Source organism: Lampetra planeri, chromosome 10, assembly GCF_965212315.1.
Source record: "Lampetra planeri chromosome 10, kcLamPlan1.2.h2, whole genome shotgun sequence".
NCBI lineage: Eukaryota > Metazoa > Chordata > Hyperoartia > Petromyzontiformes > Petromyzontidae > Lampetra > Lampetra planeri.
The window spans coordinates 15,747,729-15,775,706 of record NC_136116.1 but is presented as its reverse complement, the minus strand read 5'-3'; the positions used below and the strand labels follow the sequence as shown (position 1 = coordinate 15,775,706).

General features: G+C 49.2%; 1 protein-coding gene across 1 annotated transcript in view; it reads right to left on the bottom strand.

Annotated features, from left to right (window-relative positions):
- The window catches only part of LOC144721109 (disintegrin and metalloproteinase domain-containing protein 11-like), a 124,801-nt gene that overhangs the window by 58,844 nt on the left and 37,979 nt on the right, over nt 1-27,978 (bottom strand). Inside the window, exons 5-15 of the mRNA XM_078598491.1 lie at nt 27,507-27,589; nt 25,735-25,798; nt 23,745-23,805; nt 23,487-23,551; nt 21,702-21,773; nt 20,519-20,590; nt 8,044-8,210; nt 6,121-6,205; nt 5,361-5,451; nt 4,134-4,188; nt 179-278 (exon numbers count right to left, since the gene is read on the bottom strand). Of these exons, the coding sequence (XP_078454617.1) occupies nt 179-278; nt 4,134-4,188; nt 5,361-5,451; nt 6,121-6,205; nt 8,044-8,210; nt 20,519-20,590; nt 21,702-21,773; nt 23,487-23,551; nt 23,745-23,805; nt 25,735-25,798; nt 27,507-27,589 (915 nt within the window). The remainder of the gene's footprint in view (nt 1-178; nt 279-4,133; nt 4,189-5,360; nt 5,452-6,120; nt 6,206-8,043; nt 8,211-20,518; nt 20,591-21,701; nt 21,774-23,486; nt 23,552-23,744; nt 23,806-25,734; nt 25,799-27,506; nt 27,590-27,978) is intronic.

Genomic DNA, 27,978 nt, shown 5'->3' with positions numbered 1-27,978 from the left:
TGAGCTGTGACCCGGACACTCAAGAGTGGGAAATGATGCAGGGTTTTTAATTCGGCCATCACAGGGGACTGCTCCACGTTCGTCAGGGAGTGTTTGTGGATGACTGGGGTGAGTGGGGGCACATGGAGTGCGTGAGTGAGTGAGAGTGTGGGTACCTGGAGTGAGCGAGTGTGGGTACCTGTGTGGGCTTGTTGAAGAGGCAAGCTCCCCCACCAGCCTGAAGGAACTCCTGGTACTCATCGATGCTGCACTGCGAGAACCGCATGGGCAACATCTGCCTGCAGGGCACGACAACAGCACGGCCACTCGGCACAGGCCCCCAACATAGGCACCCAGCACAGGCACCCAGCACAGGCACCCAGCACAGGCACCCAGCACAGGCACCCAGCACAGGCACCCAACACAGGCACCCAGCACAGGCACCCAACACGGGCACCCAGCACGGGCACCCAGCACGGGCACCCAGCACGGCCACTCAGCACGGGCACCCAGCACGGGCACCCAGCACAGGCCCCCAGCACAGGCCCCCAACACAGGCACCCAGCACAGGCCCCCAGCACGGGCACCCAGCACAGGCCCCCAACACAGGCACCCAGCACAGGCCCCCAACACAGGCCCCCAACACAGGCACCCAGCACAGGCCCCCAACACAGGCCCCCAACACAGGCACCCAGCACAGGCCCCCAACACAGCCACTCAGCACAGGCCCCCAACACAGCCACTCAGCACGGGCACCCAGCACAGGCCCCCAACACAGGCACCCAGCACGGGCACCCAGCACAGGCCCCCAACACAGGCACCCAACACAGCCACTCAGCACAGGCCCCCAGCACAGGCCCCCAACACAGCCACTCAGCACAGGCCCCCAACACAGCCACTCAGCACGGGCACCCAGCACAGGCCCCCAACACAGGCACCCAGCACGGGCACCCAACACAGGCACCCAGCACGGGCACCCAGCACAGGCCCCCAACACAGGCACTCAACACAGCCACTCAGCACGGGCACCCAGCTCTCGCTGTGCATGAGACTCTCATCATCGGTCTTTTACGCCACTGGAACACAGTACATCCTGTAACCTCTCTCCTATCCGCACTCTCAAATCTCATCCAGATGGATCTAATACCATGTCGAATAAATATTTTTTACATTTCATTTCACAGTCTATATTAAGCAAATGTGGGCAGTGGCTCATGCAGATGATAGGCCACATGGAGTGCTGGCTGGGCCCATGATCGTTGCGTCTACGTGGTCATTACAAGGTCAAAGATGCCAGCGTGTCAACATTATAGACATCTCTGTGGCCTCTATTAACGTGCTGCAAAGAACATGACCTCTTATAGAGATGCTGTAGCATCTGATATTCAGGATTGTGAAAAGCACTATTCGATGCACCTGACTACAATTACATTTAGTTAGAAAGATATGAGTATCGGGAGGAGGTTGAGATCTCGCGACAAACACAAGGAAAACTGATGTTTGTATTATTGTTATTGTTACGCTTGTTTACCGAGGAATACCAGGAGGGTCCTGCCAAGAATTCGCAGTTGGGGGCGATGTTCGTCTGCGTGTAATCCCAATTGAGTAGTTTTCAGGTCAATTTCCAACATTTGGGATGCTTGGTCAATACGAGTTACATTTTGTGGAGGGGTTTTCAGCTATGGGAAGAGACTGGGAAATCCACGCAGAATCGGTGGAGAACAAACTCCACACAGACAGGGGCCTGAATCGTGAGTCGAACCCAGGCCCTTCCTGCAGTGAGGCATGCCCTGCTACCGTTAAGTATGCTCTTACACATAGATACCAAACATATACCACCGCATTATAAAAAATATAAATTCGTTTGGCCACAGCCAAAAAAAATATTTCCTGGCTAAAAGTGCTCCGATGAGAGGCACCACGGACAGCGTCGCCTGCCCTGGTGCGGCGTGCGAAGTGAACGCCGAGCGGCGAGGAGCAGGAAGGGCGCTCGGCTCGCTGGCGTTACCGTGGGGACGATACGGCGCTGAGGTGGGAGATGCTTGGGATGATGATTTGTAAACAGTCACATGTCTCATTAGTCCACCACTATCAGCTGTTATCATCAGCCGCTCTTACGCCATCAATGAAGCGATCCCTTTTAATGAAGCACTGGCCCACTCTAAAATGTTCACAATGTGAAGTGCCTATTTAGTAACACGACAGGTCTGTTTGTGGCACATTAAAAAGGCCCACTCTTTTAATTATTTCCTCGTACAGCAAGGGAGTAAAGTGTGGTTTTGTGAAAGTCCTTATGTGCTGTGCAGGACATCAATGCAGGTGTGTACACCAGCATGCGATGACTGAGTTGGGCCTGTGGGTGGCTTGCGGGGTTATTGATTATCCGGACGTGTACACCAGTCACGTGGTTACTGGCGACTGGTTGAGAATTGCTGCGTGTGACGCACGTGCTGCTGTTGCATCTTACAGATTGACCACCATACATGTGTATGCCCTCGATTTGGAGCACCTTCCCACGTCATTCATGTGGAGTGTGCAACATTTTTACCGTGGCAATGCATGGCTATTTAAAAACATAGACATTTTTCTTTCAAAAGACAGAAAGGATCTGTTATTCAAGGAATTTGATCTCCATCATCTGTGTAGTACAGACAGTCAAGTTGCTTGGAGTGTGTTTTCGTGGCTCATCATCTGCTTTGGACCTCGGGCACGACTCAGTGCTCTGTGCTACCATGTGCACACTGAGCGCTGCACACTGCACGCTGAGCGCTGCACGGTGCACGCTGAGCGCTGCACGGTGCACGCTGAGCGCTGCACAGTGCACACTGAGCGCTGCACACTGAGCGCTGCACACTGAGCGCTGCACGGTGCACACTGAGCGCTGCACACTGCACACTGAGCGCTGCACACTGAGTGCTGCACACTGCACACTGAGCGCTGCACGCTGCACACTGAGCGCTGCACGCTGCACACTGAGCGCTGCACGCTGAGCGCTGCACACTGCACACTGAGTGCTGCACACTGCACACTGAGCGCTGCACGCTGCACACTGAGCGCTGCACGGTGCACACTGAGCGCTGCACAGTGCACACTGAGCGCTGCACACTGCACACTGAGCGCTGCACACTGAGCGCTGCACGGTGCACACTGAGCGCTGCACACTGCACACTGAGCGCTGCACGCTGCACACTGAGCGCTGCACGCTGCACACTGAGCGCTGCACAGTGCACACTGAGCGCTGCACACTGCACACTGAGCGCTGCACAGTGCACGCTGAGCGCTGCACAGTGCACGCTGAGCGCTGCACACTGCACACTGAGCGCTGCACGGTGCACACTGAGCGCTGCACACTGAGCGCTGCACGCTGCACACTGAGCGCTGCACAGTGCACGCTGAGTGCTGCACGGTGCACACTGAGCGCTGCACGGTGCACACTGAGCGCTGCACAGTGCACGCTGAGCGCTGCACGCTGCACACTGAGCGCTGCACAGTGCACACTGAGCGCTGCACACTGCACACTGAGCGCTGAACAATGCACACTGAGTGCTGCACACTGCAAACTGAGCGCTGCACAGTGCACACTGACCGCTGCACGCTGCACGCTGAGCGCTGCACGCTGCACACTGAGCGCTGCACAGTGCACACTGAGCGCTGCACACTGCACACTGAGCGCTGCACAGTGCACACAGCATAAGGTGGACAAGTCCACGACGATGACGACGATGACGACGATAACGACGATAATGATGATAACGATAAGTCGAAAGGTATAATTGAGGAGCATAAGTATGTAATGTACCAGGAATATTTTCCTTAAACCCCATGCTTACAGACGTAATAATACTACTACACTGCACACATCTTCTGAGAGGTCCCTTTCCATCATGCGGATATGCAAATTGGAATCATAAGTTAGGAGGGGCAGAGATGAGAAAATAGTTGGTAACATTTGGCATCAGAGTTAGATGAGCATCTACTCGAGTCTGCAGCTAGCAGAGACCAGAAAATAATGAATACTCCTTTGCATATAGAAGGAATCTATAAGGTGGACCTGAAAAAGCCCAAACATTATCATCAAGCCCATTGTTTATTTTATTAAAACAGCCTCCACGAATCTGACCCTGTGCCCACAGAACAAGGGCAGTGCCACTCACCCAGTGACTTCCATGATGCAGCCGTACCAGATGTCGGTGCACTGGCAGCCTCCTCCTGCAGCACAAATCACGCAACCCGGAGCGCGCACGCAAACCGAGTCAACCAAGCACAGCCATCTACTCCTTAAAATAATAATAACAATAATCATGTTATTATACTGACACATGCATTACGTTGCCCCCGTAACTTAACAAAATGTCTCAGAGCACATTTGTCTAGGGGACCCCCGAATGGAAGTTTATCCCCGTGTGGCACAAGGTAGCACAAGGTGACTCAACTCTGGCCCGCACACGGCACCACGGTGGCTAGGAGATGTTAACTCCCTCGCCTGGTATACAGGAGGTCGTGGGTTCTGAAAAAGACCTACACAGTTCAGTGGGCCTTACCTAGTAAAATAAAAATAGTAGTAAATAGTTATATTCTTTGGTTCTTTCGGTAAAGTCACGTAGGTATAAAATAAAATAAATCACGACGTTTCGGGCGCAACACAAGCGTCCATCAGGTGGGAAAGCACGTGGCCTGCTGCTGCTGAGGCAGACTGATGGACGCTTGTGTTGCGCCCGAAACGTCGTGATTTATTTTATTTTCTACCCACGTGATTTTACTGAAAGAACCAAAGAGTATGGATTCCTGCAGTCACGAAAGCTTCAAATCAAGATAGTAAATAGTTATATAGTCGGCCAGTAGGCGGCGGTGATTGTGATCTCAACTGAGGTGTGATTTGCGGAGTCATTTTTTTTAATTTGGAAAATATAGACCATAACGCTGGCACAAAATTGCCTGCTAATTTCGAATGACATCCTGGGGCATTTTACGTACACTTTTGAGTGAAGCAGACAGATGATTAAAACCCACCACAGTATTAACCAGATTCGAACCACCTTAACAAGCGCCGCTGGGCGACAGTTTACATAATATACATATACATATCATGATCAATATATCAACTGTGTTGGTTCACTTACAGTCACACTTAGGATGAGCAACAGGGATGGTGTTGGTTTAGCTGGCAAAGCAATCACCCCCATTTCCAGATCATCCTCCACCAACACTTTGATGCCGATCTGCTTTTGTACAATGCCATGAGACAGGATGTAGCTGGTTCCGAAATACAAATTGAATTGTAAACAAATTATCGTCCTGTCGTCATAGCAGACACTCTGAACTTTGCTTTGGGAAATGGGACACTTGTTTAATGATGTGAATATTGAAAGAGAGAAACTCACTTGCTGCTGCTTTAGAATTGTGCCACAGCATACCAAGGTTTTGCCCGATGCCTTGGGCCAAAGTCACCACCATGGCTCCGACATTCCCATACTGAGGTCACAAACAATGCAAGTGTCCACACCAGGCACACGTAGACAGCGTAAACCACCACGAGCACATCACGCGCTTGCTGCAGTGTGGAGTCAGGCAGCAGCATTCACTTGGCATGCACGAGGGTTGTTAACTGATAGGTCTGGGACTGGTGACCGGTCGGCACATGTGAACGTACAATCAGGACTGCGGACTAAGTCAGCGCGCGGTTCATTTGCCCTCGTGTCTCCGCCCGCTAAAAGGTAGAGGTGCAGCCCTGCAACTGCTTGCTCATGCCGCTGCTGGCAAAAGGGTCTCCACTAGAGAAAGCTCCACAGGGTAGTTGGTCTACTCATCGATTCTGAGGAGGCATTTTGGAAGAGGTGGGCGTACCCACACTTTACCCCACCACACACGACCTGCTGATTATAGAGTCGCCGGGGTGAACCCAGGTACACTGCTGGTGGACGGGGGCGGTGGTGATGGGGATTTAAGAAGCGTGCCCTGTGCTTTAATTGTCGAGCCGGGAGAACTTAGTCAGAGGTTGCCTCAGCCCACCTTCCCTCGAGGGCCGCTAAAGTGAGTATCGCTCCGTGGGAAGTCAACAGGAGTCGTCGTGCGGAGACAGTGACCGCTGCTTTCCACACACAACTGAGGGCCGTGCACGCGAAGGCATCTCACGCCGCTCACCTCATTGACGCCACCGCCGCGCTGCAGGGAGCACACCCCACCGAAGTAGGCCACGCCGCTGTGGCTGCTCTCAAACATCAGCCCGCTGTGCCGACACAGCACAGTGCGCAGAACAAGGTCGATGATGAATCACACTTGTATTTAACTCGTTTAATTCATTCATAAAGTTGTACAATATACAAAAATGATGGACGTTTGTGTTGCGCCCGAAACGTCGTGATTTATTTTATTTTCTACCCACGTGACTTTACCGAAAAAACCAAAGAGTATGGATTCCTGCAGTCACGAAAGCTTCAAATCAAGATTATACAAAAAGTACATTAAAAAAATAACTTGACTATGGAATTCCCCTCCCTTCTGCGCAGCGCTGGCTTCATGGGGTACGAGTGCGTGAGGGATGCGTAACACTTCTGTGCGTCTGTTTCTGTGTCCCTCTGTGCACGTCTCCTCGGTGTCAATGTGCCCACGTTCACAGGGAGGTCTGCAACTCGTTTGTTATCCCACCTCACTGGCGTAGCATGCAAGTCACATCAATTGCTATTGAAACAAACAGAAATAAAAATGCCCTGAAACGTCTTCTATTTTTTTCTTAGTAATGCTGCCACTCAAATAGGAACATAAAGCCCTTCCACAGATGTAAAACTGAAGCAGCAGAACAGGAGAGTTCACAATGTACTCTCCACATCCATGTCACGGAACGAACCCAGCGCCCTGGCTCTTAACTCGCAGCTGTTTCACTACTCACCGGCTACGGCGAGGCCAGCACTCAAATACTCGACACAAAAATACTAAATTTCGATTTAAAGCTTTCGTGACTGCAGGGATTCATCTTATTGGTTCTTTCGGTAAAGTCACGTAGAAGGAAAGTAATAAAATAATAAAAATAAAACATAATAAAATAATTCTCACGACGTTTCAGCCACAAAGCAAGCAGCCGTCCTCAGGTGAAGACCAGGTCTGTCGGGGAGACAGCGTCGTGAGAATTATTTTATTATGTTGTATTTTTATTATTTTATTACTTCCCTTCTACGTGACTTTACCGAAAGAACCAAGAAGACAAAAATACTAATTATGGTGAGTAATGAAGGCCGGGACATTTCGGAGTCAGATTAAAACTGTCATGGGCCAATGGAAGGCGGTGTCGGTGAAACGCCGCATTGTGCAAACTGGCACCGATCGACAGCATGCAGAGCGTGCACAGCGTGCACAGCGTGCACACCGTGCACAGCGTGCACAGCATGCACTGCCGTGACAGATGACGCGGGCTCCATTCCCCACGGGCGTCCCGACAGAGAATACGGCGCTCGCTTGCCGCGTGCAAGGATTCACGTCAAGTAAAATCATCACCGCTACAAGACACTGAGAGACATGAAGAGAGAAGAAAGAGAATGACGATGAGTAAAAGAAGACCGGCGGTGACATTTGCGAGCGGCCCACGGCGAGCGGCCCAGGTGAGGAGCGCCGCTGTGGGCATGTGCCGTGAGCCAGGGACGGCTTCCGTGAGCCAGGCTCGGTTCCCGCACGCTCCGTGTGCCCGCATGCTCAAAACAAGCAAACCCTGGACCAGTTTTGGCACACGGTGTCTCATCAGCAGTAAGGCTTGCTTTAATAAATGGCTGTAAACTGCAAGATGTTATAAGCAAGGTCCCTCACTTTAAGAAATGGGTCATCTTTAAGATGGGTTGCGTAAGAAACACTTATTTTTCACGTGGACAGACAGGCATATGAAGGAGACGAATTGTCTGCTTTTCTATGTTGGAACTTATACACCCCACAACGATGTGCATGATTATTTTGTAATAATAATGATGGGCGTTTGTGAAGGGTATTACGGCAGAGAATGTTGCCAGGTCATTACGTGTCCGAACCCAAACAATGAATCGTGAATCGTCACTGGAGTGGCAGCAGCGTGGCGCCACTCACGAGAGCAGGTGCGCCGTGTCTCCGTCGGCGCGCGGGGACTGCCGCCGATACTTCATGAAGGCGCGCAGCGTCTGCAGCGGATCGGTGCTCACAGTGATGCGGTTCTCGTCTGTCCAGGTCTCCATGGACACCAGCACCACCCGCGTATTCAGCTGCTCCTTGTAGATCTACCACACGGACACGTGCAAAGACAAACAATCCCCAGCATTGCCTTAACAGACTGTTGGGGCAAGTGCTGTTAGCGAACACCTATTTGTATGCACGATTAACTTCTTTCGCACCGTACGTAGCCAACCGTGCTAACCGGAGGTGCCGGTACGACACGCGAGGGAATATGTGGCCAGCGCCACGCCGGGCACCAGGCCGGGCACCACGCCGGGCAGTGCGTGCGGTGCGTACAGTGCGTGCGGTGCGTGCGGTGCGTGCGGTGCGTGCGGTGCGTGCGGTGCGTGCGCGGCTCTCGGCGGGGAGCCCCGCGGTGCGCTCGCTCTCCTCACGAGCCACAGCCTGGCCCTGACATTCTTTCTGTTTCATGTTCAATTTTAATTATCAAACCATCCGGCCTGTCACTGTTCACCAAACATCCGGCCGTCAGCGGGGTACGTAATCGAAGGTCCCAGCAAATCACTATTTATGCGTTACCTGACAATGCGATGAACACCTTGTTCATTTGCGCATCAATCTGAGTACATGTTTGCTCACCAGTCCTAATCTTATTTCGATGACATCTCTTACTGAAGTGGTAATCTCTATGCAAAAATACAGCTCATTGGGATTTTGTTATAACGGTATTTTCATTTGTATTCAGACACTTTCTGCACTTTGATTCATTTGAGAGGTTCAAGGGATTTACTTCAAAGGGCAGCGGCTACTTTCCCAGGTGTGCAAAGAGCTTCTCATCTGAAGATAATTTTGTTTGCAGGGGGTACAACATTTATGTTTCGCTAGAGATCCACAAAAAAATGCTCCACTAGTTTTGTGATTCTGTCAAAGTCAATGATTGATTCATGTTCACGAGACACACCGGTGCCCTGACTGTGTGCAGATGTAGTGACAATTGCTATTAAGAAACAATGAAGGCAATTATAGGATTCAAGATCTTGACATATATTCAAGAAGCCAGGTCGGGTGACACGGTTACTCCGACTTCCTGGATTTTGCATTGATGATGTTTGACGCAGTTTCAAATGCAACGTTATCCTATCTGATTTCTAAATGTGGCTGTGAGAATTTGTTCTTAAACTCACCGGTGACAATAAAACCATAATCACCGGCATGCTGAACGCATCTACGTAGCAGAACAATTTGTTAGGCTGTATTAGGTGGTCAAATCATTCCCTGGCCTAACTCAATTTCTATTATGTGTCAAATCATGTTATTGAACAACTTATTTTAATATTCTTTACAAAACACAATTGTCTTGCCTCACGGCAGATGTGGAGCGTGCGTTCACAGGAAGTTCCTGTTTTTTGATGCTAATGTTGGTCACGTGACCAGGAAGTGACGATGTTAGATTTCCACTGTACCACGCGGGCGTCAGCCATTACACAGATAAGTCAAGATGGCGGCACGCATCGCATCTCAGTGAGACCACAGCCGCACTTGTCCATTGTGGGAGCTTAAGAAGCATTATCTGTAAGTTGTTTATATTCCTATAATATTGGAAATGCTGTTGTAATATTGGAATGACCGTTATAGCAATGTAAATGCCTTTATGGTGCCATTAAGTTGTTGTAGTAAATACGAGGCCTAGTTAGTAACGAAGCCTGTGACTTTCCTTATTGTGGATGTTACTTGTGATTTAGTAGGTCGAGTCAGACTTGTGCCTATGTTGCGATCCTGAGAGTGATGACGAAGTATCTCATCCACAGTTTAGTGATAAGTGTAATGCTGTACATTTGGGGTGCAGTGGGATGAATACACTATGTGCCTGTATGCAACGCACCAGCTTGTGCCTTTGTCTAGTTGTTCAGGGGTAATGTGGGGGCCTGGTCCTTCCAGGATCTATTGTTATCTAAGACAATGTTCTGATGCTGTGGTGTTCATTGTGTGGGTGTTTCCGGATTATAACAGATGCTGTATCTGTGTTTTCTCACCAGTTTTACCTGTTACAATCAATAAATGACGATCGGAGTTGGACGGTCATCCTGGCTCCGAGGGTTTATTGAACACATGGTTATCTACTCGACTAGCGGTGCAACGCAGCGCACAGCGAGGCCGAGATAGTAAAAAGATATTCTTCTTAAAGCTCCCAAGAAGTGCTGCAGCCAGCCCTGCAGCCAGCTCTGCAGCCAGCCCTGCAGCCAGCCCTGCAGCCAGCCCTGCAGTCAGCCCTGCAGCCAGCCCTGCAGCCAGCCCTGCAGCCAGCTCTGCAGCCAGCCCTGCAGTCAACTCTGCAGCCAGCTCTGCAGCCAGCCCTGCAGTCAGCCTGCAACAAGCAAGGAGCTCTGCAACGAGTCTACATTAAAATCGTGCTGCAAGCATCGCAGCATGGGAAGCCACAATTCAGCAGGGAGAGATGCTGAAGAAGGTGAACCAAGCAATCCAGGATCTCCCATCCTGCCTCAAGAGGACCAAGGGAGTTCAAGGCCCCAGAGGGAGGTCAGGTTGACGCAACGGGCCTTGGAAAGCTATGAGGCTGAGAAACAGGACCTGGATGCCAGGATACAACGGGCATGGAACCGGGTTGAAGCAGATTTATCTGAAGCTTCAAATGCCTCAGACACAGTGGCCTCAATTCAGCGGGCCATCCAGCGAGTGAATGTGAGCAGCTCAAGCTACAAGCTCCTGGCAAATAGATACATCTCCCTCCTGATGAAGGTGAAAACAGATGAGGGCATTGAGGGAGTGCGCAGACAAGAGCACTTCCTCGAACTGCTCGATGATAATGTGCAGGCAGTGATACAAGATGCAATGGACCGTGTGGAGGGCTTAAGAGAGACACGATCTCAGCACTCTGTCTCATCCAGGTCCACCACAAGATCTAAAGCCTCAGCACACTCACATATATCATCTACTGGTATGGCAGCAGCTCAGGCATGCGCCGCAGCAGAAGCAGCAAACGCCCGTATTGCCTACATGGCCAAAGAGGAAGCCATGCTAATTGAAAGGGCTCGTATACAAGAAGAAGCAAGCATAGCAACTGCTGCCGCACGAGAGCAAGAGAGTATATTAGAGGCTACTGCCACACGGAAGAAAATTGAGCTGGATGCTAAGTTAAGCACCCTACAACTCAAAAGGGAAGCAGCTGCTGCAATGGCCCAGGCAGAGGTGCTCGAGGCAGCAGCCAACCTGGATAAGGAAGAGAATTGGAGTGAGTTTGGCACTCAGAAACCTGTCAAGGACCGTGATCAACTCACCAGAAAAAATATTTTGGACTGGTCTGAACAATGCATCAATGCTCCTCCACCAAACCATACTGAACAAAGGGTGGACGTTCAGGCATTGCCATCTCCACTCTGAATGAACATGAATGCTGTCTACAGGAATGGTGGAAATGCATATCCCGCTCTGGCAGTTAGTCGCCAACTCAGCGTCGCGCACGTGGGGTCAGACGTGGATGCACCAAGTCAGACCCACATTCCAGACAGTCACATAAGGGGATCCAACCAACGTGATCGAAACCATATGGGCCCACAGTCCAACGCCATCGCAAATGACGGCATGCTAGGCAATACAGCCAATAATGCCGCCTCACAAGCGCCAGTATGGACACACCCTGGATCAGCAGGACTAGGAGACTTTGCTAGGTACCTGGCTCACCGCGAACTAATCAACACAGGACTCGTTAAGTTTGATGACCACTCTGAGAACTATCGAGCCTGGAGATCTACCTTCAGGAATGCAATCCGAAATGCAGACATCTCTGCAAGTGAAGAACTCGACCTGTTGGTGAAATGGTTAGGAAATGAATCTGCAGAGTACGCAAAGAGGATCCGGTCAGCAAACATTGACGACCCCGCCTCAAGCCTGCATGCGGTGTGGGAGAGGCTCGAGGAGTGCTATGGTAGCCCAGAAACCATTGAGAAGGCTCTCTTCAAGAAGTTGCAGAACTTTCCAAAAATCTCTGGTCGAGACAATAAAAGGTTACGGGAGCTTGGAGATCTTTTGATGGAGGTTGAATCAGCCCAGGCTGATCCCTACTTACCAGGTCTCATTTTCTTGAATACCTACCATGGCGTGAACCCCATCGTAGAGAAATTGCCATTTGACGTGCAGGAAAAATGGAGAACAGCGGGTTCAAGATACAAGTCAGAGCATCAGGTTGCATTCCCCCCATTCTCTTTTTTCTCAAAGTTTATCCGCAACCTGGCTAAGACTAGAAATGACCCGAGTTTCATGTTTGGCACCACGGGGATTTCCAGTCCAGATCTCCCAAAAATGGAAAGGACAACGGCGAAACGAGGAACAGCGAGAGTGCCAATTTCCGTACACAAGACTGAGGTCTCTCCTGCGACATTCGCAAACTCTGTCCAGGCAACCACCACAAAGAAAAAGATAGAGGATCCAGAGAAGCAATGCCCATTGCATGATAAACCTCACTCCCTCCAGAAATGCCGTGAGTTCAGGAGGAAGCCATTGGAAGAGCGGAAGAACATGCTGAAAGAATTTGGAGTGTGCTTCAAATGCTGTGCTTCTACTAACCACCTTGCAAGGAATTGCAAGGCAGATATCAAATGCGAGGAATGTGGCAGCGACAAACACGCAACTGCTCTGCACACATTTTACTCGAAACCCAGTAGCACTAAGGCTTCCGATCCCGAAGCAGAGCACGGCGGGGAGCAAGGCGAGACCGCCGCACTCACTTCATCAATCACAACCAAATGCACAGAAGTCTGTGGAGAAGGCTTCAAAGGAAGATCTTGCTCAAAGATATGCCTCGTCCGAGTCTATCCCAAAGGACATCCTGAAAGGGCAGTAAGGATGTACGCCATAATGGACGACCAGAGCAACAGGTCTTTGGCAAGGTCAGAGTTCTTTGATCAGCTAAGTGTAGGTGGGAATTCCTTTCCATACACGCTCAGAACATGCTCAGGACTGATGGAGACAGCGGGAAGAAGAGCGAGCGGCCTCATGGTGGAAACCATAGATAGCACCATGAAGCTAGCCCTTCCTACGGTGACAGAGTGCAACGAGATACCGGATGACAGGAGTGAGATTCCCACGCCCGAAGTTGCACGTCACCACCCACACCTGAAACCCATAGCAGAGTTCATCCCGCCATTGGATCACGCGGCACAGATTTTACTTCTGCTCGGCAGGGACATGCTGAGAGTCCACAAGGTTCGTAACCAACGCAATGGACCTCACGACGCTCCCTATGCCCAGAGACTCGACCTAGGATGGGTCATCGTAGGTGACGTTTGTCTGAAGGGAATACACAAACCAGACCACATTAGCACATTCAGAACGAGTGTGCTCACGAATGGACGCATGTCGCTCTTCAAACTGTGCCCCAACCACTTCACGCTGAAAGAGGAACTCGGCGAGAGAAGTCAAGGCTGTACCGTGCAGACTTACGAAGAAACCACCATGACTTCGCTTGTGCATCCACCGTCTTCGTTGGAGTTTGTTCCTCCACGTTTCTCCAAGCCAGTCCTGACTGACGGGAAGAAGACTAAGGTGAAGCCGCTGCTCGTCGCTCTGCTGGTGGTCGTGGCGGTGGTCGCTGTGACCGTGGCCTCTCCGTTCCTCGACTCGGAGCTATCGTCCGAGTGGGAATTCTGGATGGGGTTCCACGGCAAGGCCCCACAATCGGAACATACCATCTCAAGGCACGAGCTGTGTGGAGCCATTCTTGCTACAGAGGTGGCGGAACTGATCTTAGACGAATTTGACGTCAAACTGGACGCGGTCAAGTTCTACACGGACAGTAAGGTCGTACTAGGCTACATAAACAACCAAACCAGAAGGTTCTACACCTACATCAGCAACCGGGTGGAGCGCATCAGGAGATCGACGCAGCCGGAGCAATGGAATTACGTTCCAACTGACCAGAATCCAGCAGATCTCGCAACTAGGTCCGTCCCTGCATCTCTGCTGAATCAAACCATCTGGCTGACGGGTCCAGCGTTCCTGTTACGACGTGACATTGGTCCATGTACTACCAAGGAGACCTTTGGACTCCTATAGCCCGAGTCTGACAAGGAGATTCGTCCTCTAGTGACAACTTTCGTAACAAATGTGCGACCGAGAAGTCCACTGAGTACACACCATTTTGAACATTTCTCGAAATGGACGACGCTCGTGCGAGCGATAGCACATTTAACGCATATCGCAGACTGCTTCCATCACCCGATGAGAGGCACCACTGGTAGCTGCAATGGATGGCATTACTGCACAGTGCCACGCACTGAAGACGAGCTTTCCAGAGCAAGGAAATCAATCTTCCGCTGTGTGCAACAGGCAGCTTATGCAAGTGAGATCAAGGCCATCAACAAGGGAGAAGACCTTCCTAGGGTCAGCACCCTCAGGAAGCTAAACCCCGGGATGGACAAAGACGACTTGCTCAGGATCAGTGGTCGGCTAGAGAATGCAAAATTAGATGAGAATGAACGAAACCCCCTCATAATCCCAAGCCAGAGCCACATCGCAATCTTACTCGTGCGCCACTACCACGAGAAGGTCAAGCACCAAGGTCGGCACTTCACAGAAGGAGCAATCCGATCTGCAGGGCTCTGGATCGTTGGAGCAAAGAGGTGCATCGCCAGCACAATCCACAAGTGTATCCGGTGTCGCAAGCTACGTGGAAAACAGGAAGAACAGAAAATGGCAGACCTCCCAGCCGATCGACTCAGTGTGGAACCTCCCTTCACCTCTGTAGGGATTGACGTGTTCGGACCGTGGACAGTCATCTCCTGCCGCACCAGAGGAGGGCTCGCGAACAGCAAACGTTGGGCAGTGCTGTTCACCTGTATGAGTACACGAGCAGTGCACATCGAAGTCATCGAGTCCATGGACTCTTCGAGCTTTATAAATGCACTCCGGAGGTTCTTCGCCATCAGAGGGCCAGCCAAGCAACTCCGTTCTGATTGTGGAACCAATTTCATAGGAGCATGTAAAGAGCTTAAGATCAATATGGAGAATGTCGAAGATTATTCTGTCAGGAAATACCTTAGTGACCAAGGCTGCACATGGATCTTCAATCCTCCCCACTCTTCGCACATGGGTGGAGCCTGGGAACGCATGATCGGGATTGCTCGACGCATTCTCGACTCCATGCTATGTGATGTCGGGTCCACACGGCTCTCTCACGAGGTCTTGACCACTCTCATGGCCGAGGTCTCAGCCATAATTAACTCAAGACCCCTGATCCCCGTCTCAACCGACCCGGAGTCACCATTCATCTTGACTCCTGCTACACTTCTTACCCAGAAGACAGATGTGCTCACAGCACCTACCGAGGAGGCCAGCACTGCAGACCTCTACAGACGTCAATGGAGACAAGTGCAGAGCTTCGCGAACACGTTCTGGCGTCGCTGGAAAAACGAGTACCTTACGACACTCCAAGTGCGCAACAAGTGGCAGTCTAATAGACCAGACATCCAAGAAGGCGACCTCGTCCTACTGAAGGACAACCAAGCCAAACGGAATGAGTGGCCAATGGGCCGCATCCTCAAGTCGATTCCAAGTTCCGATGGAAAAGTTCGAAAGGTCGAGGTTATGATTGCGAAGCAAGGTGTCGCAAGAACTTTCATCAGGCCCATAGTCGAGATAGTACTACTTCTCTCTCGCAAAGATATGGACAAATAAGTCGACCCGTTGAAGTTGTTATACACTTCACTATGGGAACCTCATTTGCCAGTAAAAATATGATAATTGGTTTTTTACCCTTCTATCTGGCAACAAAACTGACACCTTTTTACAAGGAGTCATGTTTGCATAGACCGCAATACCTGCAGTCATAATACAAACAAAAGAACATAACTCTGATAATGTGCACTGTCCTTGAAGTTGATTGGTCCACACCCGAGACAGCTTTCCTTAGAGCCTAGTCTCACATGGGTTGGACCAGATGGCGTCATCTGGTCCAACCCATGTATTATGACTGCAGGTATTGCGGTCTATGCAAACATGACTCCTTGTAAAAAGGTGTCAGTTTTGTTGCCAGATAGAAGGGTAAAAAACCAATTATTGTTATACACTTGTTTATGAGATAGGAAATAAATGGTGGTATCTCCTAGATACCAGACGGGGAGTGTCTTGCCTCACGGCAGATGTGGAGCGTGCGTTCACAGGAAGTTCCTGTTTTTTGATGCTAATGTTGGTCACGTGACCAGGAAGTGACGATGTTAGATTTCCACTGTACCACGCGGGCGTCAGCCATTACACAGATAAGTCAAGATGGCGGCACGCATCGCATCTCAGTGAGACCACAGCCGCACTTGTCCATTGTGGGAGCTTAAGAAGCATTATCTGTAAGTTGTTTATATTCCTATAATATTGGAAATGCTGTTGTAATGTTGGAATGACCGTTATAGCAATGTAAATGCCTTTATGGTGCCGTTAAGTTGTTGTAGTAAATACGAGGCCTAGTTAGTAACGAAGCCTGTGACTTTCCTTATTGTGGATGTTACTTGTGATTTAGTAGGTCGAGTCAGACTTGTGCCTATGTTGCGATCCTGAGAGTGATGACGAGGTATCTCATCCACAGTTTAGTGTTAAGTGTAATGCTGTACATTTGGGGTGCAGTGGGATGAATACACTATGTGCCTGTATGCAACGCACCAGCTTGTGCCTTTGTCTAGTTGTTCAGGGGTAATGTGGGGGCCTGGTCCTTCCATGATCTATTGTTATCTAAGACAATGTTCTGATGCTGTGGTGTTCATTGTGTGGGTGTTTCCGGATTATAACAGATGCTGTATCTGTGTTTTCTCACCAGTTTTACCTGTTACAATCAATAAATGACGATCGGAGTTGGACGGTCATCCTGGCTCCGAGGGTTTATTGAACACATGGTTATCTACTCGACTAGCGGTGCAACGCAGCGCACAGCGAGGCCGAGATAACAATTAAACCCGTTATAAATATTTTAAAATGCTAAGCATAGCTTTCCACATGATAGACTCAATGCCAAATTAGGAGTTGAGATCAGAAACATCTTTCCAGCCCGAATTCTCAGAGTAAAATTACAAGATGAGAGATGTGAGCGCTATTCAGCGAGGACCTCTGAAATGTGCAAAACCCCGACACTGAAGTGTCTCTAAGAATGCATTCTATTTACACTTCAGCCTGGCACCGATAGCGCAGCTCTGTACTTTACTGGGTCCAGATGGTGCCTCACACTGCTCACGAGGCATTAATGGCTTATTTTTGTGGCTAAATGTAATTATCTGTGTCCAGCTTATAGTCACAGGGATGGCACGAGACGTTACTCTTGGACATCGGACCCAATGCACGTCCTTTGGATTGCTAACAAGGCTCGGCTGCGTGGCTTGCTACCCAACGGACCGCTACCAAACGTCACCGTCTCAGCGGTGGGTCCGCACTTGATGAGAGCAGCACACGCGAGCCTGCCCCCGCCACCCTCGGGCGCTGCGTAGTGCCAGACTTGAGTCATCCCAGCGCAGGCACCGTGCGCTAATGGAGCGCCATCTCGGAGCTGCCAAGCACACTGTGCCCCTGTGACTCTACTTGGGAGCAACGTTTGCTGACAGTAGTCGTGCCACATCGCCCACGAGACAGCCTTGACATTTGTCGATCTCATGGAACAGCTTGTTACTGTGTCGGGCGCACATCCATTTATCAGTCGGTAGGGACACAAAAGCCCCACAGATGTATTCCGAGATGATAACACTCGCGCACTACGTAAACAAATCCTTTGATGCTCGTGACGTTGTGTGTGCTTTACAAAACTCTTGACCACAAACCCCTGAAGAAACTCTCTTGACACAAACTCTCATTGCGGTGTGTGGGCACATGCGATGGATGCTGTCCGCAGTCCAACATGGATGTCACGCGCAGTTCCGTCATTAGACTGACCTAAAATATTTTTGGGTAACCCTTTCTTCATTTTCCGGTAACCTTTTACTTCATTTTCCGAGCTGTCTATAGAGTTGGTTCCGAATAGCGACACGATTTTATAGTCGTATTCTGATTATATTGGATAATCTTTACGAGTCATCGTGACCCCCCATTACAGACAAACAGAGCTAATGCATTATTAATGCTTTCAACCTTAGTTGACAAGCGTTCTAAACATCCTAAGAAATTATAACGGCATGATACTTATTATTCTTATATTATTTTTCTTCAATAAACCATGAGTAGTGGACTTCTCACACAACTGTTATTTGTCAGCAGATATTAATTTGTCACTTGTCTATTTGATTTTTTCACAATGTTCAATCAACTGACACAAAGTCGCTTTTGCAACACTCTAAACACAAACGAAGTAATCACGGAGTTGCCTGAGCAGCAGGAATAAATACCCATAACACATTGCACGTGTGTGTCTTTGAGGGCAAAGGTGCCATATAAAATGTCCGTGTTTTGAGCATCGGTGTCTGTGTGCGGATGGAATAAATCGATTTGAGCTGAGATCCGGTGCTGGTGTTATGCTGAATTATATTGCAGCATACTGCACAGCTCGGGTGAGAGACCCAGGTTGACTTAGAAATGTCTGAGGTTGGTCTGGAGTGGAAAATGTGGCCACCCTAGAACAAAATAATAAATAAATTGTACTGATCAGGCTGTTAACCTTGAGACACCCAAAGTCAATGCTGCAAATAATTACTACATGGAGCTGCCCCCCCCCCCCCCCCCAGTTAAATTGTCTCAATGCCTCAGTACCGGTTTGAGCACAGAAACATATCACATTGTTATTGTTCACATCATTAATTGGGATTACACAAGCAATAGCAATCATTGCCCCATGCTGGCACACCCGTGCCCGCTTGCTGGCCAGGTGCTGCTTGCTTGTGCCCACAGGGACAGCTACCACTGAGGCTGCCCTTTAAAAAGTGTGACACGAGGTGCGAAATGTGAAGCGCTGGGAGACGCCCGGCGTTTCGGGCGGCGCGATATCAAGAGCAAGTCGTCATTGTCGTTGTTCCTCGTTCTCCTGGGTAGGGGTTGCATCGACATTGCAACTCCGACTTGGTTTCCCCATGCCGCGCGGCACACGAGCACGACCCACTGGCGCTGCTGGGCCCCCATTGTCGCCGATTCCGACGGGAAGTCTCCGTCTCGCTCACTTCTCGAAACTGCGATTTCATTCAGCGCAGAAAACAACGCCACGCAACTGTTTCTGCAGTGGCGCCCGTGTGGGAGCAGCGCCCCCTCGTGGGCCCTCACTGCTATACAGACACCAAGCGTCTTGTGCGCAGCAGCAGCAACGCAACTCAACTGGGGTTCTGTTCATCGGCGTTCTTCTTCATTGCAGGACCCGCGGGCCATTGGCGCCCCCTCGTGGCCTGTAGTGCGCCCCCTGACGTGAAACCCCCCACATCGTCATCACATCGTGCTGCTGTCAAACCCAATCGTTTCAAATGCGTGGCGGCCTTCACTGATGTCTATCGGCGAAAGTGGCCCTCCTCTGAACATGAGTGAAGAACACTGTGTTAAATAATCAAGTTTTCAGAATACATTCCTGGCTTTGTGAAAATCATAAACCGCTAACCGTTCCCTGCGGAACGTTCATCATGAAGGCACCGAGCACCACGCGCTGACGTACCAACCGCAGCCCTGCAATTGCCTGCTCACTCCGGCCACTGCTGGCAGGACGGTCTCCACGACAGGCGACTCTAGGCAGTGAAGGCTGCCAGTGGTAGGCCGTGGCCGCCGCAGACCAATGGTGCTATCGGTGACCACACTTCCACACTTTGACAAAGCACATTCAGCTTGGCGTGATTGATACGTGCAGCGTGAATAACCACAGATACGAATATTTTAAAAAAATGTAAGCACTACTTTTTTACTGAAAGATGCTAAACGCTTTAAATATCAGACAACTAAAAATCCAAGTTCAAATATTTTTTACAAAGTGACAAAGCGTGATTATGCATTGCCAGAAAAAATATTTAAAGGTGAGATGATCATTTTAATATCACAGAAGAAGCCATGCTATTCATGGACAAGCGGACTTCTCATCCTCCCATCTGTACCGTCACGCCAGGGCCCGAGGCGAGTTTCCGAGTTGGTGAGTTTGAGTTTGTGAGTTGGTGATGAGGCTCCTCCAGAATTCATGAATTAGAGGAGTGTTGAATCATGCCTGCAAGGAGCACTGCTAGCGACTCCTCATCTTGTATCCACATTCACACACAATAGATGCACAAGAGGTATCGAGGTGTAGTGTCTTGGTGTACAGGTGACATGGTGTAGTGTAGTGGTGCGGTATTGTAGTGGGATAGAGTGGTGGTTTCGAGAGAATAACAATAAGAATATCACGAATAAAGGAAGAGACAAAACCCTCGTTGCCAGTGCACCAAGCTGCGGTGCTGGCCGTGTGGAGTCGCTCTCCGCGATGCGATCTCACCGCGTCGACCATGTTCACGATGGACTTGGCGTAGTTGTTGGTGAGGCCCAGTATTTGGCGATGCTTCTTGAACTGCACACGCGCGCACACAAACCAATCCACACACGCGTGCGACGCACTCGCGTCAGCGTGCACCATTCTAACAGCGACCGCCGTCACCAAGCGCTGGCGATGTCACTGCAGTGCGAGCCGTGGGGCCGAGGGACTTGGTCGCTGTGCAGGGAGAGAAAATGCCACTTTTCCACATTTATTCACAATCTCACTCATTGATATATTCATGCCATGCATGTCCCTGATTTACTCAATTGGAATTAAATGGTCATGTACCAGAGGTGTGGACTCGAGTCATGTGACTTGGACTCGAGTCAGACTCGAGTCATGATTTTGATGACTTGCGACTCGACTTGGACTTGCATAACAATGACTTTGTCCCACCTATGAGATGTGGACTCGAGTCATGTGACTTGGACTCGAGTCAGACTCGAGTCATGAATTTGATGACTTGCGACTCGACTTGGACTTGCATAACAATGACTTTGTCCCACCTCTGTCATGTACTGCCATTGTTCCATGTAAGGCATTACCTGAATAAACGAATCACAACCATGACGTTTCCACAAGTTATAGACTTGTAAATCTTACAATGCATTTGTAAGAGTTAATGGGAGCCATGCATGTCCACGTGTCGAAGCCATACAGACATGTGGACATGTTGGTTTGTGTGTGCGTGTCGTGGCTAGCTTTGCACTGGCAGCAACGTGGTTAGCGCATTGTGCGACAAAGCTTAGCTTCGATTATCATTAATGGCCAATGTCAGTGATATATATGTCTAAGCCAGTCCTGGACCTCCCCTAGGTCGACTCAGCCATAAATGAGTACATGGGTCAGTTAATACAAACATCAGAACTGGGGAGGCAAAGGCGGCCGGGCGTGGTGCTGGCCACCCATCCCTTCATGTGCCATGTTGGCCTTATAGGTGCTTGCAAACAGCACTAGCCCCAACTGTCGATTTAATTATTTTATTTTTGTTTATTTATTTACCCAGAAAGCCTCGCCGAGTCTCGAGACCTTTTGAGGAGAGTCCTGCCAGGTGTTCGCAGTTGGGGGCGATGTTGCTGCTGTGTCTGGTCCCAACGGAGTGATTTGCAGGTTATTTTCCCAACTCTGGGTGCTGTGGACTCACCATGATGTGGTCATTCACTACGGTCAGCTCCACGTACTTCATCTCCATCTCCACTTCCCTGCGAACTCGCACCTAGAGAAGAAGAAATAGTGAGTCTCTATTTTCAAGACAGTCCGGCCAAGTTTCCACAGAAGGGGGTGAGAGGTTGCTACGTGTAACCCTCACTGAGTAATTGAGGTGATTTTCATCATCGGGATGTTTGGTCAACACCAGCTACATTGTGTTTGCGTTATTTTGAGCTTTTGGAGGAAACCGGAGAGCCCGGAGTAACCCCATTGCAGAACGGGGCGAGAGAATACAACTCCACTCAGATTGGCATTCAAAGCCGGCATCAAACTAGGCTCTTCTTGCTGTGAGACACACGTTTTAAAACACCCAGTGCCTCACCATGCTGCTCAAAGGATTACATTATAATGATAATATAATATTCTTTGGGTCTTTCGGTAAAGCCACGTAGACAGAAAAAATAACAAAAATATCACGACGCTTCGATCGCAACACAAGCGGTCATCTTCTCTGCTGAAGACGACCGCTTGTGTTGCGATCGAAACGTCGTGATGGCTTTACCGAAAGACCCAAAGAATATGAATTCCTGCAGTCACGAAAGCTTTAAATCAAGATAATATAATAATTATACGTCTAAATAATGCACTCTCATGTCAAACACCAAATGTCACCGCCACCACTCAGGGCTGTTGATTAAAATAACTGCCGCCTGAGGTGTAACAGGAGTGAAGTCTAAATATGCCACTTGCTCTTGTCCAAGGAGCCACCACCATTTTCCAAATGAACGTATTGGCAGTACACCCGTGCACAATATAAAAAAGGAATTTTTTTGACAATAATTCTTTATTTTCTCGAAATTCGCAAGTCAAAAAATCTTGCAGGGTGCAACAAAATCCGTGCTCATGATGTCGGAGCAGTCGGGAGACGAAAGTCAGTAAAAAAAATCATTTTAGACTGTTTTATGAGGACTGGTGTGTTATGTTGCACTGGTGTACCAAAAACTACATCCAAATGCAGAATTGCCTCAAGAAATGAACACATTCCATGGAAAACTGTAAGCTCTGTCAGCAAAGTAGCCAATAAATGTCTCCAAAACAACCCTGACAACCAATCCATTACCTTCAACTCAACATCATCACAGCATCGCAATCCAGCACAGTTGCACTGTCATCATTGAGAACCTGTGAGTGTTCTGTCGGAAAGACAGCCTCTGTCTTTCCGACAGACCTGTTCTTCACCTGAGGACGGCTGCTTGCGTTGTGGCCGAAACGTCGTGAGAATTGTATTTTATTATGTTTTATTTTATTATTTAATTATTTTATTATTTCCCTTCTACGTGACTTTACCAAAAGAACCAAGAAGATTAATCCCTGCAGTCACGAAAGCTTTAAATCGAAACCTGTGAGTGGATTAGTAAAATGTTGTGGATAAATGTGTATTGAAAAGATATCTGCAATGAAGGACATGATGGTTGGGAGCAAGGAGAGCGGGTGCTGGGTGGAGAGTGGAAATGCAAGGGAATGGGTGAGATTGTCAGACTCTAAACTTAGACTGGAGGAATCTGAGGGGCTATGAAGCTCTTTTTCACAGATGTCCACGATAAAGTTCAACATAATACTGGCACTAGATTTCATTACAAACCAATTCCTGCTACCCAAATGCATGTCATTTCCCGAATCCTAGGCGGGGGATGCGGCAAGACTGGATGGAGAGTGTAATCGAGGGCCTGGTGCGAGCACGGGGGACACGCGGTGTTTAGCAGTCACGGTGAACATTTACCTTGGCACTGTTGAGTAGGCCCACCCCCCCTGCACTCGTGTTCAGGCCTCCAGTCTGATCCAGCTCTGGATGAAGAGACGCGCAGCCACATCAGCAGACATCGAAAGTGAAAGTGTTCACACAACGTGGATGGGTGGGCATACCTGCAATTCACCAACTCGAGGTAAAGCAACTGAACAGACACATCACTGACAAGGGAATCTCGAAGAGTTCCTCATCTGAGCCCTTATGACATGAGAATAAGTACAAGAGACTAACCAGGAAGGAACGCCTGAACATCTTGGTCTGATCCTCGATAGACAATGTGTGGCTGTGCCTCCTGCACAACAAAAACAAGGACACGTGGGCACACACACGATATAGCCATTTGTGGCACATTAGGAATGGATCACTCTTTTAATTATGTCCTTGTGCAGCAAGGGAGTAAAGTGTGGTTCTGTGAAAGTCCTGATGTGCTGTGCAGTGCATCAATGCATGTGTGTACAGCAGCTTGTGATGACTGAGTCGGGCCTGTAGGTGGCTGGCAGGGTTATTGAATGACCGCGCGGATATACCAGTCACATGGTTAATGGTGACTCGGGAGAAATGCTGTTTGTAACACACGTGCTGTTGCATTTTACAGAGTGACGGTGCTGTTCTTCACAAGATTAATATTAACCGAAACGTCGTGATTTAATTTATTTTAATTTTTTACCTACGTGACTTTCCCGAAAAAACCAAAGAGTATGAATGCTGGCAGTCACGAAAACTTCAAATCTCGAATTAACGTTGAATCATAATTCACGATGAGGTTATTCCTGCACACGCTGCTGTCCGCGTGCACCACGGGTGGAATGTTCCAGAGCGTGAACCCCGTCAAAGCCCGGCCACTGATCTCGCCCTGCAGAGGGCGCCTCCGTCCTGCAACTCGCGTTCGGTGTGGTGCCGCACGTGCGTCTGGGACACGGCCATTGTCTGTCATTTCGAGGAATATACAGCTCTGGCGATAATGCGTGTAGTGCATACGGAGCAGTCTACACGGCACGCATGCCACGCTGTTTTGTAGTCTGAGGTGCAATTGGACCATAATTAAATGCTATACAAATCCCAGTCACATGGCGCTGTAATATCTTGAGCGGTGATAACTTTGAAATGGACATAACAGTCACCACACCAACCTTGCTTTGAAGGGGACGCTGGTATTTATAATGTCCCCCAAAGCTGCCAGTGAATGTGCTGATGAGAGTCTGCTATACATTTTTTATTTAACTGTACTAATGAATGTGGCGATGCTCATAAAACGTCATGCAAATGAGATCATTGGATTGTCAAATATCTACGAGTTTCATGTTTCAAAGTAGGAAAGTGGCAGATAACGTGATATGGCAGCGTCAATGCTTCTAGATTTGAAGCTTCAATGCTGTCGAGTATATTAAATATTGATGTAAGGGTTCCTTTAGAGGGAGGGAGCTGTGCGGGCTCCGGGAAACATCAGAGGCATTAAAAGGTCACCGAGTATCCGTCACCAAATGGGAATACGGAACCTTCCAATGCGGTTTACAGATATTAATGGCTGGGAATGTTCATTATTGCGCTGCTAATTATTTATTTCGTTCTGTTGGCAAACTAAACGATGTAGACCACTTGACGCGAAGCGGAGTGTGGAGCCGAGCTAGCTCCTTGCGTGTGGACATCTGTAATTTGGCTCCTTGCGTGTGGACATCTGTAATTTGGCATAATTGTCTCGTAACAATCTTGTTGCTTCTTTACTTCCACAGGGGTGACTGTGTGCATTTTTTAAAATGCAGCATGGATTTATTTTAGTTCGAATATTTCTAATGTATCTGTCAGTGTCATTGACGAATGTAAAACGACTCTCATTTGCAATGAGGTGAGGTCACGAATGAGTGAATTGTCTCAACATGGACCATCGGACATCACCCTCGGGCCACGTAACCTGGACCTTAATCATAACCATAATCTAACAACTATTTGGTACAACTAATGAACTATGACGAAACTGTTTATATGAGAATAACTTTGAACTATTGCTATACAATACTTGTCCCATTGAGAAAACTGGTCCTTGCCATCGCATTATCCATTACTGGATCAGGATTGCCAACAAATGCTTTGTAAAGTGCAAAGTAGCGTGCTGCACATTACATTGAAAACACAAATCCCACGTGTGCCGCACGCCCTGCCGCCCATTGGGTGCTCTCCCCGGGGAGCGCGAGCAGCTCCGCACGGTGCGTGCGGGAGCACTCACCTGGGCGTCCGCGAGTCCCGCGGGCTCGATCAGGTACGTGTGGTTGCCGTCGTGAAACATCCCACTGCAGGGACAGCACAAGCAGGCACAGCCACGAGGCTGGGATTATCATCAGCAACAGCAGCACTGGCGCCACAGCAGCCATGGCGAATCCACTGCTGGATGAAGGCCTCCCCAATCTACCACCGCCTCTCACGATCCTGCGCTGCAACAATCCACCCGCTGCACGTGGACCGATCTCATCGCTCCATCTCCGCGGTGGGCACCCGCACAGACGCATTACATCCCTTGGCTGCCGCTCCGTTATATTTCTTGACCAGCGTTCATGATCCTTCTAGCCGTCACATGTCCTGCCCAAGCCAACCACTTTTATTAAGTTTGGATAATAATATCATTCACCTGTGTATGTTCTCTAATTTATGCGCTCCATTTCATATATATTTAGGTAATTACAAGCATGCATCTCTCTCCGCTTCTTTGCCCACTTTTCAAGTTTTCTCTATTTTTTATGAGTGACCATGTTTCTGGACCACTCGTGACACACACACTGATAACAAACAAGTTTTCAATCAGATGCTGTGATTATGGATAATTAAAATAAAAGTCCAAAATCGGCACAATAATGAGCACTGGCCAGTCCCGAATGCCGTTTGAAAAGTCTCAGTTCCTGAAATCTCACAGCACCTCGCCGTGCTTGCTTTGCCTCCAAGACAAAGACACTTGATCAGTTGACCATGACTGGGTGTGACCTTATGACCTTGCGATAAAGAGCCCAGTGCCCTGACGCCGGCCATTCACGTCACATCAAAGGTCAAGCGTTGAAAGTGTCTCCGTGATAAAACAAAGCGGGGCAGGGCGCCTCTCCGATGACGACAATGGGTGACGTTGCCTTTGTTTCACGATCAGAAAAAGGCCGCTATCCGGAATGGGCAGCAATCAGCAGACCACGCAAACAAGACACAACGCGCCCCGCCACCACAGCAACGTGCTCGCCGCTTAACAACCCGGCGTGAGCCAGGAAGCAATGGTCGCGCTTTGTATCCTCGCCGTCGCCAGGCGGTGATTCAGCACCAGGGCCGCTGCAGCCCTCTCCCTTCACGCAGCCGTTTGATGTTGTGTTATCAGCAGACACAGCCAGCCACACTTTGAATGCCAAATGAAAAATACATCAATCCCGCCCACCACACCTTTGTACAGAGCACATTTGCAGCAGCGGACAAGCCAAAGAGTGAGCCAGTGTGGCAGAAAAATGCTTTTTTCCAATTGACAATTAGTTTTCAAAATGAAAATGTGAAGGTCGTCCCCCATGTGAAGGCATAATGAAGTGATTACAAACAGAATAAAGCCAAACAACAAGATGCCATAAACCTGTTTCACTCATTACACCATCATGTTTTGTGGTCAAATTTGTAAACGTTTAAAACGAGCACGTTATTTCATCAAAACATTTAAATTGTTGTCCAATGACAACACTTTAAATATTTAAGGATGAACATGAAGACGTTGCAATTTAAGTGAAGACAGTCTAGCGTATGCAAATAGAATCGCATCTTCTATTAACATAAACTATAACGTGTTTTAGTTCATGCAACATTTCTGAAAATTATACCGATATACAAATGTCCCCAAAATAATTTTTGGATGATCCAAATACATATTTATCCATCATATATTTGAACATTTAAAATCCCAAACTCATCCCTGGTATCCAGAGTAGAAGTGGGATTCATTGTGTTTGCTGGCCGCTGACACCGTGTGCTGGCAGCACTCACTGCAGCCCATGGCACGTGGACACAGCAACGAAGGAGTCGGGGATCCCTCTCAGCTTGCCGTGGTAGTGGCACAGTTCACCGCCCTGCAGCAAGACGACCCAAACAGCACGATGATGGAGGAGGCTCACACCACAAAGAAGCACAGCTACTGAAACGTCTCATACAGAGAGCACCTCTGAGGCATTTAGACATCACATGTAATTTAGTACAGCCTCAACAGCGTGCTGCCATATGAGCCGGGCGTATGGAGGGCAGACACTTCTGCCCTCGCGACTGGGCACAATGCGGTGCGAGTATTAAGCACTTGCACTGACAAGTGCCTCTGTGTCTCATGAATGGCAGTGTCCACCGACAATCTTCAGAAAGGCGTTGGTTTAACTTGACCGACAAGCACTATCGCCCTGAGGACCGCACGTGGATTCGTCTGAACTGATCCCGGCGTCAGTGAGGTGGGGTCCAGGTGACTGTGCCC